The sequence below is a fragment of the Stenella coeruleoalba genome (genome assembly GCF_951394435.1).
Source record: "Stenella coeruleoalba genome assembly, chromosome: 1".
Taxonomy (NCBI): Eukaryota; Metazoa; Chordata; class Mammalia; order Artiodactyla; family Delphinidae; genus Stenella; species Stenella coeruleoalba.
The window spans coordinates 111,133,121-111,147,704 of record NC_137169.1 but is presented as its reverse complement, the minus strand read 5'-3'; the positions used below and the strand labels follow the sequence as shown (position 1 = coordinate 111,147,704).

Genomic DNA, 14,584 nt, shown 5'->3' with positions numbered 1-14,584 from the left:
TTATATAAATGGAATCATAATCTTTTGTGGGTTTTCTTTTTTTTCCCCAACATTATGTTAGTAAGAATCAAGGGCATTGTTGAATGTAGTTGTAGTTCATTCATCTTCACTGCTGTAGACTATTCCACTGTATAAATATACCATTGTTTATCCATTCTGCCAGATAGAAATTTGGGTTGTTTTCTCTTTTGGACTATTAAAAATAATACCGCTATGAACATTCTTGTTCATGTTTTGGGTGTACAAATATATGTATTTTCATTTACTTTTTAAAAAGGAGCACACTGTAAAATAACTCTGTAACCTTCCTTTTTCATTTACTATTTCTGAAACATCTCTCTATACCAATAATTATTCTTTGATAACTTTTTTTTTTTTTGCGGTACACGGGGCTCTCACTGCTGTGGCCTCTCCCGTTGCAGAGCACAGGCTCCGGACGCGCAGGCCCAGCGCCCATGGCTCACGGGCCCAGCTGCTCTGCGGCATGTGGGATCCTCCCAGGCCGGGGCACGAACCCACGTCCCCTGCATCGGCAGGCGGACTCCCAACCACTGCACCACCAGGGAAGCCCTTTGATAACTATTTTTAACAGCTGCATAGTATTCCATTGTAGGTAAATGTTTGCACATACCTTTAATAGTTTCCAAGTGAAATTGCTGAGTCAAAGGTTTTTTTATTTTTTTGATTATTTAATCATTTATTGCTAAATTGACCTCCAGAAGGATTGATACTATTAGGGTTACCCTGGGGCCCCAGGCTAAAGCACCCATGACCAACACCTCTACGATCTTGCCTGTGCTGAGCCCCTTCCTTGTCCTCTTCCCCTCTTCTCCTAAGTCATTCCTCCTTTGTCTTAGGCATTTCTGCCCAACCTCCTTCTACTTTAGGGCCAGTTCTTTAAAAACATCCCCCCATTTCCATCTAAGTAACTTCTACTTTCACATTCTTTCTTGGGAGTTAATCCTGACTACTAGCACCCTTCAAGGCCCTCACCCTCCTTCATCCCTGTTATTGCATTTGTCACATTGTATTACAGTTGATTACATCTGGCTCCACTTCATCCATTACCACCTGCTCCTAAGAGCAGGGGTAAGAAATACAACAAAAATGATAACATGAGTAGCAGCTGTCATGTGCGGAGCCAGGAATCAAGCCAGGCTCTCCCCACAGGGACTGAGCTTACTTGTCTCTGCACTCCCAGTGTTTATTACAGTTCCTGGCAAAGAGCAAGTGCTCAGGATGCGTTTGTTGAGTCAGTGACAGAATGCTGTACTTCTGGGAGCAACTCAAAGGAGAAGACTGCTCACTCTGCCCAAAACAAGTGCATCTGTTCACTCTGATAAGACATGACCTTTTGGAGAAGAAAAAAAAAAAATCTCTGTAATTCATTTTCCATAGAGCAGCCAGAGTGATTTTTTTTTTTTTTTTTTTTTTTTTTTTTTGCCTTGTGGGATCTTAGTTCCCCCGCCGGGGATCGAACCTGGGCCCACGTCAGTGAAAGCACCAAGTCCCAATCACTGGACCACCAGGGAATTCTCCAGAGTGATCTTTTAATATTTTAAATCAGATCATGCCACTCCCTGCTTAAAATCTTTCAGTGGTTTCCCGCTGTACTTTGAATAAAACCCAACAACTTACTGTGGTCTCTATTCTTCACTGGCCTCATCTCCTACCCCTCTTTCTCTTCTTTCATGAGACTCAAGCTATGCTGATCCTCTATTTTTTTAAAAATGAGCTCTTACTGGACTGAGCACTTTTCATGTGTTATCTCACGTAATCCTCCCAACAACCTTATGAGGTAGGGTGGTTTCCATGTTAGAGATGCTGAAAGTGAAGCATGACAGGCTAAGGAACTTGCCCAGGGTCACACCACTAGCAGCTGGCAGAGCTGGGGTTCAAAGCCCATGCTCTCAGCCGGTATATCATGAGCTTCCTGCTTCTAGACCACGCCACCTTTGTTCTCACTCAGTGTCTTGGAGGTTGGCTCTCCCTGATGGAATGCTCTTTGCCAGTTCCTCCCAGGCCTGCCTTCTCTTAATCAGATCTCAGCTCAAACCCCACCTCCCTAGGGAGAACTCCCCTGACTGCTGGACTTAAAGTAACCCCCAGTCATTCTCTCCCACATGACCCTACTTTAATTCCTTGCCTCTACTTGCCAGTCTGATATTCCTCTGGTTATTTTATTCATAACTCTTTGCACTTAAAATATAAGTGCCATGGGAACTGGGATACTGTTTGTCTACTGCTGTATATTCATACCTCGACCAGTGTCTGACACATGACAAAGCCCCATAAATGTTTATTGAATGGTGAGTACCTCTTGACTTTGTGGCAGTAACAGTAACCATAGCAGTTGCAGGGTTTAGCATTTGCTGAGCAATGTACTATGTACCCAGCACTGTAAGATGTGTTAATCATCTTGCATATCCCATTTCATCTACACTGGCACAATGACCCACGCTGCAAGTCAGAGTGTCATACCGATTTTACAGATAAGGAAACTGCGTTTCACAGAAATTAAATAACTTGCCCAGGGTCACAGAGCTACCAAAGCAGAGAAGCTCAAATCTAAACCCAGTTCTGTCTGACTCCCCAGTCTATGCTCTTTCCACTCAGCTGTGCTGCCCCCTTTATGGTCTAATTCAAAGGAGAGCTGTAGCTGACTCTCTCGTTAACACCTATGGCTCTGCCTCTCTCCCAAACTCAGAACCCACACCCCACTGCATGTCCGGGAGATTGTCCACGTCGCCCTCCCTCCACACACTCAATATGTTTATAACTCTCCACCTTTCCCACAAAGTTTAGCTCTCCTTTGAGAAGTCTTACCCTCTGTTAGCACTACTACCATTAGTTACCCAGACATCCAGAGCCTCTCAAAATTCTAGTGACTTTTTGATCTTCCTGCATCTTAAAATAAAGCCCAAGTTCCTAAACATGGGTTTGAATATCTGCCAAGACTTAACCCCTGCCTAGCTTACCTGCATCACTCTCTTCCTCACCCTAGACACAGAGCTACTTTCCGTTCCTCCATCTTGCTCCAGTCCTACCTCAGTACCTTTGCACATGCCACCCCTTCTGCCTCAGACAGTGTCCAGCCTCTCCTCCCTTAGGGAATTCTACTTACCCTTCAGAATTTAGCATATCACTTGTTCAGGGAGGCCTTCCCAGATCTCTAGGCTTGTTCTTTGAGGCACTTACCATAACTGCAATTAAGTGGATGGGTGTGTAACAAACAACTCATGAAGTATCTGACTTTCTCCCAGCCTGAATACATGGAAAAGGTGAAGACTGGGTCTGTCTCGCTCAGTGCTGCATTCCCAGTGTGTCACGTGTCACAGAGGCTCAGTACATTATTTGTTCTTCTTTAATGAGTTTGCTTTGTCAACTCCACCGTTATCATGTCTGTTTCCCCCAATAGAATGTAAGCTTCGAGGGCAGGGATTTTTTTGTTTTATTCACTCCTGTTCCCCTAGCACACAAGTGTTCATTAAATTAATATATCCATAACTTCATTTCCATTTCTAATGCCCCTGCCCTACACATCTCAGCAGAACACCAGGTATGACTCCCCACTAGGCTTCTAGATGCCAGAGGACTCTCCCAGCCAGAGAGCTGAAATGCTGAACACACCAGCAGAGGAAGAGACTGAGCTCATCCCAGTGACCACGACTTGAGTTTCCTCCCTGGGGGCCTTAGAGTCTGTGCAACATTGTGAGACTGTCTCATCATGTTGTTTTCTTGTAATTAAAACTCTTTATAAAATATGGAATTCAGGATCTTCCAAATGGCTGCATATGTGGTTTTCTTGGGTAAGGGCTAGAGTCAGTGGACATGTGAAAACTTCTTGAGAAAGCATCAGAGGAAGGCAGAGATGGGTAAGGCATGGACTTTGGAGACATGCCCAGGAACTCTCCTTACTAGCTGTAAATCCTTGGGCAGTCATTCCTTTTCCCCTCTTGTAAAACAGGGATAAAAATGCTTCCCTTGCAATGTTGCTGGCTGGGGGGTGGGGTGGGGGGGTGGGTTAGAAATATTTGCAGGATACCCTGACTCAGGAAGTGCTCAGTAAACGGGAATTCTTTTTAAATTGATGTTAATTGATTTACAATACTGTGTTAGTTTTGGGTATACAGCAAAGTGATTCAGATATATATCAATATATATCTTTTTCAGATTATTTTCTATTATAGGTTATTACAAGATACTGAATATAGTTCAATTAACGGGAATTCTTACCACAGCCTTTTATGCCCCCAACTTGCACATTGAGACACAGAGGTGACATGTAGCTAACTGTTCAGCCTCCCCAAAGGAGATAAATAGCCCCAGGAGGACCAGGAACACATCTCAATCATCTTTGAATACCCAGAGCCCAGCTTAGTCAAAGGCCTTTATCAACCGCCACTGACAATATAAATGAATAGCCCAGCACAAAGAACCGAGGTGCACAGTCAGCTTCCGACAAAGGCTAACTCATTTCAGTCCAAGTGAAAGGAGAAGGTGGCAATCCGGCCAGCTTCTCAAGCGCCGAGTTGGCTCGGTAGAATCCATCAGGCCCTACCACGGGCTAACACCAGCCCTTGGCAGAGGAACCTCAGCCAGCTTTGTCCTTTGTGATAGTGCCACCTAGCGAGGTCCCGGAGGCACTGCCGCGCACTCCCGGCAATGCCAGGACCACTGCGACAAGGTGTTAGCCGGTGAGACTTGGGACTGGGATTGTGGTCTCCTTTCATCTTATTGCCTGGTTAGTGGTTTAGACTAGTGCTGCTCTCCTTTCAAGACCCGGCAGAGGAAGCCCGTGTCGTCCCTCTCCACCCACCTCGTCCAGACCCAAGGAATCTGATAAGCGCGAAGAGTGAGCTATCGTCTACCGGTCGTACATTAATTGACCACCGATCCCTTCGTGATCTCCTCGCATCCAATCCTTGGGAGCAGGCGAGGCAAGCATTATTATCCTCATCAAAGTCATCGTACAGATGAGGAAACTGAGGGAAGGTGGTTAATCCACGGTCACGGAACGTCCGATAACCCAAGCCTCCTGTAACTGGGTCCCTGGTTCCTTCCCCAATCACACGCCCCTCATTTCAGTGTGTCCCCAAGGGGGCAAAGCACCAGGGACCCTGCGCCGAGGACAGGCGTGTGAGCGCAGGATAAATACGGTACAGCGTCGTCCGCAGCTCTCCCACTTTCTTTTCTGCCCACCTAGCGTCCAGCACCTTCACAGCAGCTCAGGGCGAGGGAAGAGGGGCCCAAAGCAGGAAACAGGGTCCCGCGCAGGTAGCCCCTGGGAGCACGCGGCGCCGGGTCACGTGAGAGGGGAGAGGCGGCGAAACCCGTGGCTCGCACGCACGTACGCCGTACGTAAACACGCACTGAGGCGCTGAAAGCTGCGAGCCCGAAGCCCCCGGTCACATGTGGAGGGTGGCAGGGGAGAACAAGGGGGCGGGAAAGAGAGAGGTGTCACGTGAGGGAGGTCAGAGCAGCGAGGTCACGTGAGGGGGGACGGAGGCGGGGCCGCCGAGGAGGAGGAGGAGGGGCGCGCGGCTTCCGGCGGCTGGGGGGGCCGGAGAGCGGAGGGGGGGGGCCCTGTCCCGGAGGTGGCGGCGGCGCCATCTTGGCGAAGGGGGGATCAGGAAGTGCGGACCGCGGCGGCGGCGGCGGCGGCGGCGGCGGAGCCCGGAGCGGAGGCCGGAGGCTCCCGGCCCGCCGGCCCCGGAGCGGAGCGGAGCGGAGGATGCAGCAGCCGCAGCCGCAGGGGCAGCAGCAGCCGGGGCCGGGGCAGCAGCTGGGGGGCCAGGGGGCGGCGCCGGGGGCCGGGGGCGGCCCGGGAGGGGGCCCGGGGCCGGGGCCCTGCCTGAGGCGGGAGCTGAAGCTGCTCGAGTCCATCTTCCACCGCGGCCACGAGCGCTTCCGCATTGCCAGCGCCTGCCTGGACGAGCTGAGCTGCGAGTTCCTGCTGGCTGGGGCCGGAGGGGCCGGGGCGGGGGCCGCGCCCGGACCGCATCTCCCCCCACGGGGGTCGGTGCCTGGAGATCCCGTCCGCATCCACTGCAACATCACGGTGAGGATACCCTCGCGTGCGCGTCTCAGGGGGGCTCTTGTCTGGGACTCAGGATCACCCCACACAGCTTTTTGCTCTCGAAAGACCTGGGAGGTCGAATCCTCTCTCGGGGCTCGGCTCCTTTTCTCCAGGTTACATTTGTTTCTGCTGTGCACCCAGAATCTCTACTCTTCATGGTCAGGGACACCCCGACATATGGCGCCTCGACTACCCCTTTTCACTAACCCACCCACATCCCAAGGTTCATGATTTTGGCTCATTTTGGCTACTTCACGACTTAACCTTGACCCCTGGGAATGCTCCTCTCCCCACCACTATCATCTTCAGATTCCAGGTCTCTGCATTGACCTTAGCTGGAAGGACCTGGCTTGGAACTCTGCAGGTTTCAGTGATGCCCCTTTCTCAGTAGTACCTTTGATTTAGGACGTTGCCACCTGTGAGATCCCTGCGCAGGCATCTCTCATTCCACTCCTCTTTGCTCTCTGAATTTTACCAAGTGATGGTGTGCAGTTTAGTGACTCCTCTTTTTCCTCTCCTTTGGATTCCCTTTTATTCTGGTGTAACCTCTAACTCTCCTCCTTTTGCCCCAGCTGGTAGCTGCCACTCTCCTCCTGTTCTCTATGGATATCTCCAGTTGCCCTGGGTTGTTGCCTTTCCTGCTAATGATGGTGATGTGCAAGGGCTATCCCATTTATTCTGGGGGGTAACAGTTCCTTTTCTCTCAGTGAACATCATTCCATCCTAGGCATGCAGGACTAGGAGACACCTTACCTCTCCTGCCTAGGCTGCCCTCAAACATCCTGTGAAGAGGGCTGCCTCTGATAATCTGGGAATGCCTGATACCGCATGGTATAGCACTTACAGTGATTGATACCACCTGGTGTGATAGTGTTCTCGCCCTGCTGGGAGCACTGGATAGCAAGCCAGGAGACAGTACTTAATCCAGGCAGGCACACTGCAAATGGGAGTAGTCTGGGGAAAGACAGACTTGTGAACTGTGTGGCACTTTGGGGCCTGAATTCAATTTACATGGTTCTTGTTTTCTATCCCTTTCTTCCATCAAACCAGGTCAAGGTTTGATGAGGCAAGCCTCAGCTTGGGTTGGATGGTCCCCCCTGCCCCCAAAACTCGTGTGTTCCATTTTCCTCTCCCGTCTTTTTTCGTACTAAAAAGTTGAGATTGAAGGACTCGGTGTGGTTCCGTGAGCTGAAGAGTTGAGCATCTTTGATAATTTGTTTTCCTCCAGCATTGAGGATTAGAGCCATGGCAGAGTTAAGACCCCGGGTAGAAGAGGATAAGGTTTCCTCGGCATATGTGGAAACTTCAGGGGTCGATTTGGTACCTGAATTATGCTTCCAATTCCTTAAGGGTAGGTTTGCCCCCTTCTAGCTGCCTTCCCAGTTGCCAGAGGCCATCTACTGTCTTTGTCCCTGGAAGGAGGTTAGTTAGAAGATTTTCAGTCAGACTCTCGGTGGCCCCTATAAAGAAGACTTGGCCTGAACTGGCCCCCTTGGTTTGGGCGGAGGGGGAGTCTGGTCAGGCTGCATTTGGCACCGGTGGCTCAGGAATGCTGGGAATGTTAGTAGCGTAGGTTTCTTTCTCCCAGCCTGCCATGTGGAGCCCTACAGCCTACGCCTGGACTGAAAGGGTGGCAGTTTCCCAAGGGAGAGGTGGGGAGAAGTGGCCTTTGAGGGATTCTGTTGGGAGTGAGGTGGGAAGATTCTTCCTGCTACCCTTTTACGTTTAGGTTCTGGAGACATCTAGTTTCTAATCCCTCCTTCCCCAGCTAAAATGAAAGTAATCTGTGGTCTTTGCTTTTTTTTCTGTCAGTGTGATTGTGATGAGGTGATCCCTTCCTCAACTGGTTAAGGAGGGTCAGGGGCCTCTGTTGAGTGTGGGAGAACTTCAGGTCTGGAACTTGTAGAGACAGCACAGGAGATAGGAAGTCTCCCTCACTGTTAGCAGGGTTTGGCTCTGCTGCTTTCTCTGATGTTTACTCTTGAGAAAATAAAGAAAGGGACCCGGCTTCTTGGAAAGGGTCCTCCTAGGGACTTTTTCTCCTGGTCTGGGATTTGTTGGGAAGCTGCTTGGTTAGATAATGACCTGCTGCGCTGGGCTTGTATGTGTGTGTTTGGGGGGAGAGGGGCGGGGGGACGGTGGAGAGCAAAGGGACTAGAAGTCTTGGTGCGTGGAAGGCAGGCAAAATCTAGCTTTCCCCAGTCTCCCATCTTGACTGCTCTCCCTGCTCTTTTCCCCTTAGGAGTCATACCCTGCTGTGCCCCCCATCTGGTCAGTGGAGTCCGATGACCCTAACTTGGCTGCTGTCTTGGAGAGGCTGGTGGACATAAAGAAAGGGAATACTTTGGTGAGGGGGCCAGGGTGTTGAGGTGGGAGTGCATTTTCCTCCTGTGACACCCATGCCATGAAAACATCCTGTGAAAGATGCCTCTGGAAAGTGGGTGGTGCAGTAGCCTGTACATTTGAGGCAGGCGTCTTAGGGGAGTTGCTTCCTAAAGCCAGAGGGAGAGCCTTGCACCAGTCCCAGGGTTCGTCCCCTAAGCTCCTCCCCCTGGCCGTATGGTCTGAGTTTTAGAGAACTAGGTACCAGTTTGGGGGCTGAGACAAGAGCTCACCCATGTACCTGTCCAGATTGGGGTGGGGAAGGAGTGTTTGATGTCACTGTGGTCCCCTACCCCCAGCTATTGCAGCATCTGAAGAGGATCATCTCCGACCTGTGTAAACTCTATAACCTCCCTCAGCATCCAGATGTGGAGATGCTGGATCAGCCCTTGCCAGCAGAGCAGGTGAGCAACGGAGGGGCTTTGGACCCTGTTATGCAGAGTTGCCCCACAGATAGCACTCAAAAAATGCATGTTACTTCAGATGAACCTGCAGTAGATTCTCTCCAGCCCTACTCCAAACACGTACACATATCGTGACTCTTGGCCTCTTCTCCAGATGGGAATCTAGCTAAATGGGGCACTAGTAGCTTCACCTCTCTGATCAAAACTCACTCTTCTGGGTAGGATCATCCCTCATGGGGGGATTTTTATCATTAGCAGTAGGTAGCCATTGGGGACCAAGGTCCCTTGTTAAGATCCAAGAATGCAGTATCAGTCTAGAGATGATTTAGTAAAGGAGGGGTTCTTGAGGTAAAACTGGGATTTGTGAGTTAGGTGACAGAAACAGCTATTGTGCTTCTCTTTTATTCTTTGGCATATGGTGGTAGAGGAATAATGGGCCGGTAGTGAAGTCATTCCCTAGGCTGTTGCTTCCACTCAGTTCTGGCTGATGGAGAGGCTGGTAGCATTATGGCCAGGCGCACAGCTTCCAGACCCAGAGGCTCAGGGGAGTAGGTCAGAGGCTGCATTCTAGGAAACCACCGGGGTCTGATCTCCCTCTTTTCCCTCCCCACTGCAGTGTACACAGGAAGATGTATCTTCGGAAGATGAAGATGAAGAGATGCCTGAGGTAGGCTTCCACCCAAGGCGGCACTGGTAGGAAGCTCTGTCAGCAGCATTGAGTCCCCGCTGTGTACAGAGCTCCAGTCTAGACCTGGGGAGAGAAAAATACCAAAGGAAATAAAGACAGATTTACTGACCTGGAGGAACAGCAGTATAGTAGAGGAAGAGACAGGGCACCCATATCCAACCACTGAAGACAGTTAAGTGCAAATCTGTTTACACTGAACAGTCAAGAAGTTAATCGCAGATGGCTTTGTAGTCAGACCTGAGCTGGCATCCTGTATCTCCTAACTCTCTTAATTGGGGAATTGTACCTACTCTCACTAAGCTGCAGTTTTGCTTATTTATAAAATGTGATTATAACAGCTACTACATAGGGTTGTCTTTAAGATTAAATAAGGGATTGCATGTAAAATGCTCCATTTAGTACATGATAAATGCTAAATAATTTATCTATTTTCTAAAAACATAATTTTGCAGAATATAGCATAATGGTTAAGAACTTGAACTTCAGAGTGAGACAGAATTTGATTCACATTTAGCTCTATTAAGAGGTGTATGACTTTGGGCATAATAACAACCTCACCTAGATCTCAGCTTCCTCATCTGTAAAATCGGGGTAATGATAGAATAATGGCATGGTGGTTATAAGAATTAAATGAGCTAGTGTGTATAGCATCTAGTATGGTACCTGACATATAATTAAACATTCAGTAGATATCAACAATTAATGTAGTAATTAGGAGGTTAGTATTAACATATCTTGCTAGAGTGAGGTCACTGATCACTTTGTTTCTCTGCACTGAATTAACATCCCAGGTTCTGCAACTTCTGTAACTCTGTCAGGGTCTTAAGCCTCACAAAGGGCTGGGGATACCTGAAACATTCTCCTCTCAGACAGCAGACAGCCCTCCCAAGTCTGACTGAGAGGGGCTGAATCCTGGCTATAGGCTCCTCCCCCATGTACAGTGAGCTACTTCCTCACTTAGAGCAGGGCAAATAGGGACTAATTCTGTTCTTGACCTCTACCATCTGCCTTTCTGGACCTCCTTCCTTATTTCCACCTTGGCACTGGGTACCTCTGCATACCTCATCAGGCCCAGCACTTGGGAAGGCAGGAGATTTCTGATCCAGCTTTCTCCTTTAGACCTGGAGTCCTGGGAACTCCTGGGTACAAAAGTCACCTGATGAAACATGAGCTTTGAGTCACAGCATCAGGCCAAAGTCATTCTAGGAATTAAGGAAGAGTTTCTGCTGCCAAGGGAGAGCTTTAGGGATGGTTGGAGCAGGGTAGGTCTGGGGAACAAGAGAGCTGAGCCTGCTCGGTTTCCCTAGGCCCCTACGCAGCTCTGCCGCTTGAGAATTGAATAGGAGGAGAGATTTGCCACAGCCTTTAGAGTGTGGAGGGAATGGGACTGGGAGTCTTGCAGCAGTGGAAAGGGTATTTTACTCATTAGCCTGCCAGATAGACTACTGTTCCTTGACCTGCAGCTCTAGGTCAAGTGGGACTGGGAAGGCGATGGCCCCTCTCCACAACGTGTGTTGGTTTCTTTCCTCCTCTATCCCACTCCCACCCCACACCTCCCCCAGGACACAGAAGACCTAGATCACTATGAAATGAAAGAAGAAGAGCCAGCTGAGGGTAAGAAATCTGAAGATGACGGCATCGGAAAAGAAAACTTGGCCATACTAGAGAAAATTAAAAAGAACCAGAGGCAAGATTACTTAAATGTACGTGCCCTCTAGGGAGAAGCTGGGCCAAGGGGTCGGCTGGTGCTGGCTGGGAGGTGGTAGGCATTGAGTATCAGTCTGGGGAACAGAATCCACTTTGGGTGGGTTATGGGTGTGCCTCATCCTTGCCTAAATCCTGGCTGCCAGACTGCTCCTGAGGTCTAGTACGGTGTTGCTAAGCACATGGCCGTGAGATGTTCTCTCCTCCATCCCTCCCTTGTAGGGTGCGGTGTCTGGCTCGGTGCAGGCTACTGACCGGCTGATGAAGGAGCTCAGGGATATATACCGATCACAGAGTTTCAAAGGCGGTGAGTTTGCCTCAGAGAGGGGTCTGAACATGAGCTCATAAAGAAGGACATGATGGTGGCAGCAGATGCACGGATGCTTAGGAAGTTTTCAGGCCAAGGACGGAACACCCCCACTCCAGTGGCTTAGATTGGATGCATGTCTGTCTGGGGTGAACCTGGAGCCTTTGACCTTTTTTTCTCTCAGCATGGGAGAGGGATCTGCATCAGGGACCACTTGCCACTTGGACCATCATCTAATGACACCCATCTTCTTCCCTCCTTCCAGGAAACTATGCAGTCGAACTCGTGAATGACAGTCTGTATGATTGGAACGTCAAACTCCTCAAGTGAGTGGGGACTGTGGGATTAGAAAAGAAGTTGAGTAGTGAGTGGAGCCACTGTGGTGGGAGTCTCCGGGGCCGTCCCAGGGAGCGGGTGTGGGCAGTGGCTTGGCCCTCTGCTGCTCGCCCAGGGTTGGTGGGAGGCTTGAGGCTCCTGAGCTGGACCTGGAGCTGAGCCCGAACTCGTTGCTTCCTAGAGTTGACCAGGACAGCGCTTTGCACAACGATCTCCAGATCCTCAAAGAGAAGGAAGGAGCTGACTTCATCCTACTAAACTTTTCTTTCAAAGTAAGGTCTTCTTTTCAAGTCCGTCCCTGGCCTAGGCTTCCTTCTCCATCTTACAGTGTTGCAGAGGGCACTGGCCTCCCCTCCCTGATCGTTGCCTCTGTCTCTCTTAGGATAACTTTCCCTTTGACCCGCCGTTTGTCAGGGTTGTGTCTCCAGTCCTGTCCGGAGGGTGAGTAGCTCAGTAAGCGCAGAGGGTGAGGAAGGGTAGGGAGCTTTTGCCAGTCACAGCTGACTAACCTTTCTTCTACAGGTATGTTCTGGGCGGAGGTGCCATCTGCATGGAACTTCTCACCAAGCAGGTGAGCCTGCCTCTCATTCTTGGCCTGGCTGGCCTGGGCGGGGCTAGACTGAGCTTTAACCACCCTCCCCCCCACCCCCACCCCCGGGTTGGGCGATGGGCACAACGTGGCCCTTTCATTCTGCCTCGCAGGGCCTGTACCCACTGACCTGGGCAAACAGGTGATGGCCATTCTGGGAGTGAAGGGCAGGGGCCCTTCTATAGGTGCAGCTGCTCTCTGGAGAACAAGCATAAGGTTTCTCTGGAAACTCTCCTGACTTGTTTGCTTTGTCCCTGTTGTTACTTAGGGCTGGAGCAGTGCCTACTCAATAGAGTCAGTGATCATGCAGATCAGTGCCACACTGGTGAAGGGAAAAGCACGAGTGCAGTTTGGAGCCAACAAAGTAAGGAGCCTGGACCTGGGCCTGGTGGGACTGGCTGGAGACATACGCGCTTTAGGCCACGAGGAGGCCAAGGCGGCCTTCCTTTAGGGACTGAGAGGGTAAAATCTGTGGGCTGGCAGCATCGGATGAGTGGTCCTGGGATGGCCGCAGTGGGAACAGGAGCAGGGCCTTGGTCTGAGGGGCAGCCTAGGACTTCGGGGAGGGTGCAGGTCTGGAAAGGGAAAGCTAGGGGATTGTGCCCTGAGGGGACCTCCCAGGTGGAAGGTATTTGGTGTGTCAGCAGAGCATGGCGCTGGGAGCTGGGACTCCTGGGTGGCAACAGGGCCACAGCTTGGTGGCCTGATTTAGTGGCTTCCTCTCCCCAGTCTCAATACAGCCTGACAAGAGCACAGCAGTCCTACAAGTCCTTGGTGCAGATCCACGAAAAAAACGGTGAGGCTGGCGCCACAACTCGAGGTTCGGACTTTTGCCAAGCCTGAGGTTTCCACTTCCAGCCAAACAGCAAGAACCCCTTTTGGTTTCCGAGCGTTTACTACCCATTAACACAGCACCTGCCCCTGTTCTCCAAAGAACTCAGTGAGGTAGAGGCTAACGTCCGCCACCTCTTCTCCAGTAAAGCACCAGCGGTCCATAGCGCCGGTAGACTCAGTGCTGCCCCTCTTCCCCACCACCCTGTGAGAAAGCTCATCTCACTCTGCTGTCATCTCAGGTTGGGCGCATCATTCTCCCTTTCCTTATAATCTCCAGGTAGGCAGTTTCTTACCTTCCCGTACACCTTCTCCCTGCACTGGGGAGCCCTTTCTAGACTCTTTCCACCTTTGACCCTGGAGATGTCTTCAGTGACTGGGGCCGGGAGGGTGGACATCAGCCTCCACCTCACTGTTTTCTTCGGTTTCTTTGCAGGCTGGTACACACCCCCGAAGGAAGATGGCTAACCCGGGAGTGCCATCCCCTTCTTCCTTCCCCAGGCACCACTGGACCAATTACCTTTGAATGCTGTATTTGGATCTCACGCTGCCTCTGTGGTTCCCCCCCTCATTTTTCCTGGACGTGATAGCTCTGCCTATTGCAGGACAATGATGGCTATTCTAAACGCTAAGGAAAAAAAAACACAGAACTGTTTCAAGTACTCAAGACTGACTTACAGACCAACCAACCACCTGGCTGGAACCCTTGCTAGCAGGCATTCTTATAAAAGAAACTTTCGAGCCTCCTTATATTGCTGGAAACTCAGCTGTGCTCCAGACTAGAGCCTCCTTACCTATGCTATGGATTTTTAATTTATTTTCTCTTATTTCATGTACACTGCTTTTTTTGGTTACAGTGTATGATGGATGTGTATGAAAAAAAATGTATCTTTGGGAAAACAATTACAGTTTGTTAATTTGAAGATGCTGGTCTTGACTCATCTTTATTTTTATCCCCACGTCCCACCCCACCCCCACTCCTGAACTACTTGAGCAGTGGGGGAGGGGCACCAAGTCCTCCATGGCTTTGGTAGCTATGAGGGGCTGTGCTTCGCTGCTAAAGCAAGAGAAAGGTGGAGCTGAAGCACGCACCTGGCTCGCCCCTGAAGGCCTCTGGAGTGACCAGCACTTGTACCCCCTGGGAATGCAGAGCCTGGCCTGCTGAACCACAAAGTAGTAGGCTGAAATGATGACCTTAATTCTTAGGACTACTTTTCTAGTCACAGATGTTTTCAAGTTTCTAAGAAAAAAATAACAAGGAGGC

General features: G+C 50.3%; 1 protein-coding gene across 1 annotated transcript; it reads left to right on the top strand.

Moving 5' to 3' along the window:
* The first annotated feature begins 5,636 nt into the window (after positions 1-5,636).
* UBE2Q1 (ubiquitin conjugating enzyme E2 Q1) lies at positions 5,637-14,243 on the top strand. The gene is made up of 13 exons (XM_079911879.1): positions 5,637-6,061; positions 8,322-8,426; positions 8,761-8,865; positions 9,482-9,532; positions 11,116-11,256; positions 11,480-11,564; positions 11,830-11,890; positions 12,082-12,172; positions 12,283-12,341; positions 12,423-12,471; positions 12,758-12,853; positions 13,219-13,285; positions 13,757-14,243. The coding sequence occupies exons 1-13, from the start codon at positions 5,735-5,737 to the stop codon at positions 13,786-13,788; spliced, it is 1,269 nt and encodes a 422-aa protein (XP_079768005.1). The 5' UTR covers positions 5,637-5,734; the 3' UTR covers positions 13,789-14,243.
* The last annotated feature ends 341 nt before the right edge of the window (positions 14,244-14,584 follow it).